Source organism: Otolemur garnettii, unplaced genomic scaffold (assembly GCF_000181295.1).
Source record: "Otolemur garnettii isolate 467f Iridium unplaced genomic scaffold, OtoGar3 scaffold00006, whole genome shotgun sequence".
In the NCBI taxonomy this organism is placed as follows: Eukaryota; Metazoa; Chordata; class Mammalia; order Primates; family Galagidae; genus Otolemur; species Otolemur garnettii.
The window spans coordinates 8,727,132-8,729,773 of NW_003852401.1; the positions used below are offsets into that span (position 1 = coordinate 8,727,132).

Consider the following 2,642-nt stretch of genomic DNA (forward strand, 5'->3'; position numbering starts at 1 on the left):
AAAAAAAAAAAAAAAAAAGAAAAATCAACAGTCTTTCTTTCTTTCTTTTTTTTTTAATAAGGCAGAAGTCATAGGTATAATAATGTGTGTTCATTCTGTACTTACGGTGTTAAATTAACCTTTTCCCATTTGTGATTCTTCTAGTTGCAGTCGCCAATACCTATGCCTGTAAAGGGCTGGACAGAATTGAGGAGAGACTGCCTATCCTGAGTCAGCCATCAACTCAGGTGAGTATGGGGTAAAAGTACTGCAGCTTGACAACCTCACATATGTTTTTACCTATTAGTGCAGCCTGTGCACGCCACAAATTGGCAAATACTTACTTTGTTCCCTCAATGTGGATCTGGTTGTATGTTTGAAAGAGTAATGGCCACTCTGTTACTTCCTGAGCTGCTTTTTAGATAAAACCAGACAACAATATAACCACTGTTCATAGGACTGGGAGTTCAAGCTTGTCTTAGTTGGAAACCCTTTACAAAAAATCTATATATTGGTGGCACCTGTGGCTCAAAGGAGTAGGGTGCCAGCCCCATATACCAGAGGTGGCGGGTTCAAACCCAACCCCAGCCAAAAACTACAAAAAAAAATTTTACCTTAGAATTGAAAGCAACAATGTACCCTTATATTAATTTGGAAGTCTTCCTAATGCTTCAGTGTATTTTCATTGTTACAAAGGGGTCACGACCTACAGGTTGAGAACCGCTGCCCTAGAGGAAATCTTTTATGTCTTCTTCCTCTCCCTCACCCTCCCCCCTACTCCAGTATAAAAGTAGAACTGAGTTAGTTTAGTTGGACTGGGAGCCTGGACCATTATCTCTCAATCAGCTTCACCCTTGTTTCCCTTGCAGCAACCCAGAACTCACTAATAGTTGGTTTATTTCCCTACTATCAGTGGTTTTGTTTTGTTTTGTTTTGAGACAGTCCCACTTTCTTGGCCCCGGTAGAGTGCTGTGGCATCGTAGCTTACAGTAACGTCAGACTCTTGGTCTCAAGTGATTCTCTTGCCTCAGCCTCCTGAGTAGCTGGGATTACAGATGCCTGCCACAAAGCCCATCTATTTTTAGAGACAGGGATCTCACTCTTGCTCAGGCCGGTCTTGAACCCATGAGCTCAGGAAATCCACCTACTTTGCAGAGTGCTCGGATTATAGGCGTGAGCCACTGTGCCCAGCTTTCTAATATCAATCTTCTGTTGTAAAAACACTCATATAATTTTTGAGGGGAACTGGAGTCAGTTAAGCATGCAAAGATATAATTGTGTTGCATAGGCACAAAAGGAGAGAATCTTTTGTATTAGTTTGTATCTTCTCTTTCATGCTTGAGCAAAATGGGGGAAAGGGCTGGCTGTTCCCATAGGCTACCTTTGGGTATTGTGAGTGGAGCTTGGGCAGGCTGGTGATTGGGACATCTTTACATAAGTGACAGATACCTGAGAGCACATCCAGTGTGGTGGATAACTGACATCCCTCTCTAAGTGTTGGCCTTTTGGGACTGTGTGCGGTAAAGCGCTAGATGTACCTGGTGTCTGTGTCTGTACCTATGGGCGGGCACAATCTATTCAATATAAGCACGCCAACATGGAAACACCCATTCTAGAGTACTCCCAATATATCACCAAAAGTTCATCTTGTTACAAAACAAAGACTTACTGCCTGATGAATTGACAGATTTCATGTCCATTTATCTCATTTGCTTCTCCCACAGTCTTTGAGGAGGCAGGGAAATTCAGGCTCATCATACCTAAGTGACTTGCCCAAGTCTTAAACCTTGAGAGTGAAAGAACCAGATTCCTTCTTTTCAGCTGTGCTGCCTTAGTTCAGATCTCAGATACGTGTTTTTGTTTGTTTTCTCACCCGCCAAATGGTCTGCTCATCCTCTTGCAGGTTGTTGCTAATGCCAAAGGTGCAGTGACTGGGGTGAAGGATGCTGTGACAACTTCTGTGACTGGGGCCAAGGATTCTGTGGCCAGCACAATCACAGGGGTGATGGATAAGACCAAAGGAGCAGTGACTGGCAGTGTGGAGAAGACCAAGTCCGTTGTCAATGGCAGCATCAACACAGTCTTGGGGAGTCGGGTGATGCAGCTTGTGAGCAGTGGGGTAGAAAGTGCGCTCACCAAATCAGAGCTGCTGGTGGACCAGTACCTCCCTTTCACTCAAGAAGAACTAGGTAATTGGAATTTTGTCTTGAAGCTGTCACCCTGGGTAGGTGCCGTGGCATCACAGCTCACAGCAACCTCCAACTCCTAGGCTCAAGCAATTCTGCCTCTAGTAGCAAGGGACTACAGGCACCTGGCTATTTTTTGGTTGCAGCTGTCATTGTTGTTTGGCGAGTCTGGGCTCAGGTGTATGTGGCTGGTGCCTTAGCCTCTTGAGCCTCAGGCACCGAGCTGAAAGAATGTTCTATGTCTCAGACTAATCTTTCTTTCAACAGCTTCATTGAGATATAATTGCCTCCAGTCTATAGTTACGGGATTGTGCAACCATCTCTATAATCCAGTTTTATTTTATTTTTTTGAGACAGAGACTCAAGCTGTTGCCCTGGGTGAAGTGCTGTGGCATCACAGCTCACAGCAACCTCCAACTCCTGGGCTTAAGCAAGTCTCCTGGGAGTCTCCGCCTCCCAAGTAGCTGGACTACAGGC

General features: G+C 44.8%; 1 protein-coding gene across 1 annotated transcript in view; it reads left to right on the forward strand.

Annotated features, from left to right (window-relative positions):
• Positions 1-128: 128 nt before the first annotated feature.
• The window catches only part of PLIN2 (perilipin 2), a gene marked incomplete at its 5' end in the record, with an annotated part of 19,806 nt that continues 17,292 nt past the window's right edge, over positions 129-2,642 (forward strand). Inside the window, 2 exon segments of the mRNA XM_023508927.1 lie at positions 129-227; positions 1,883-2,168. Of these exon segments, the coding sequence (XP_023364695.1) occupies positions 129-227; positions 1,883-2,168 (385 nt within the window).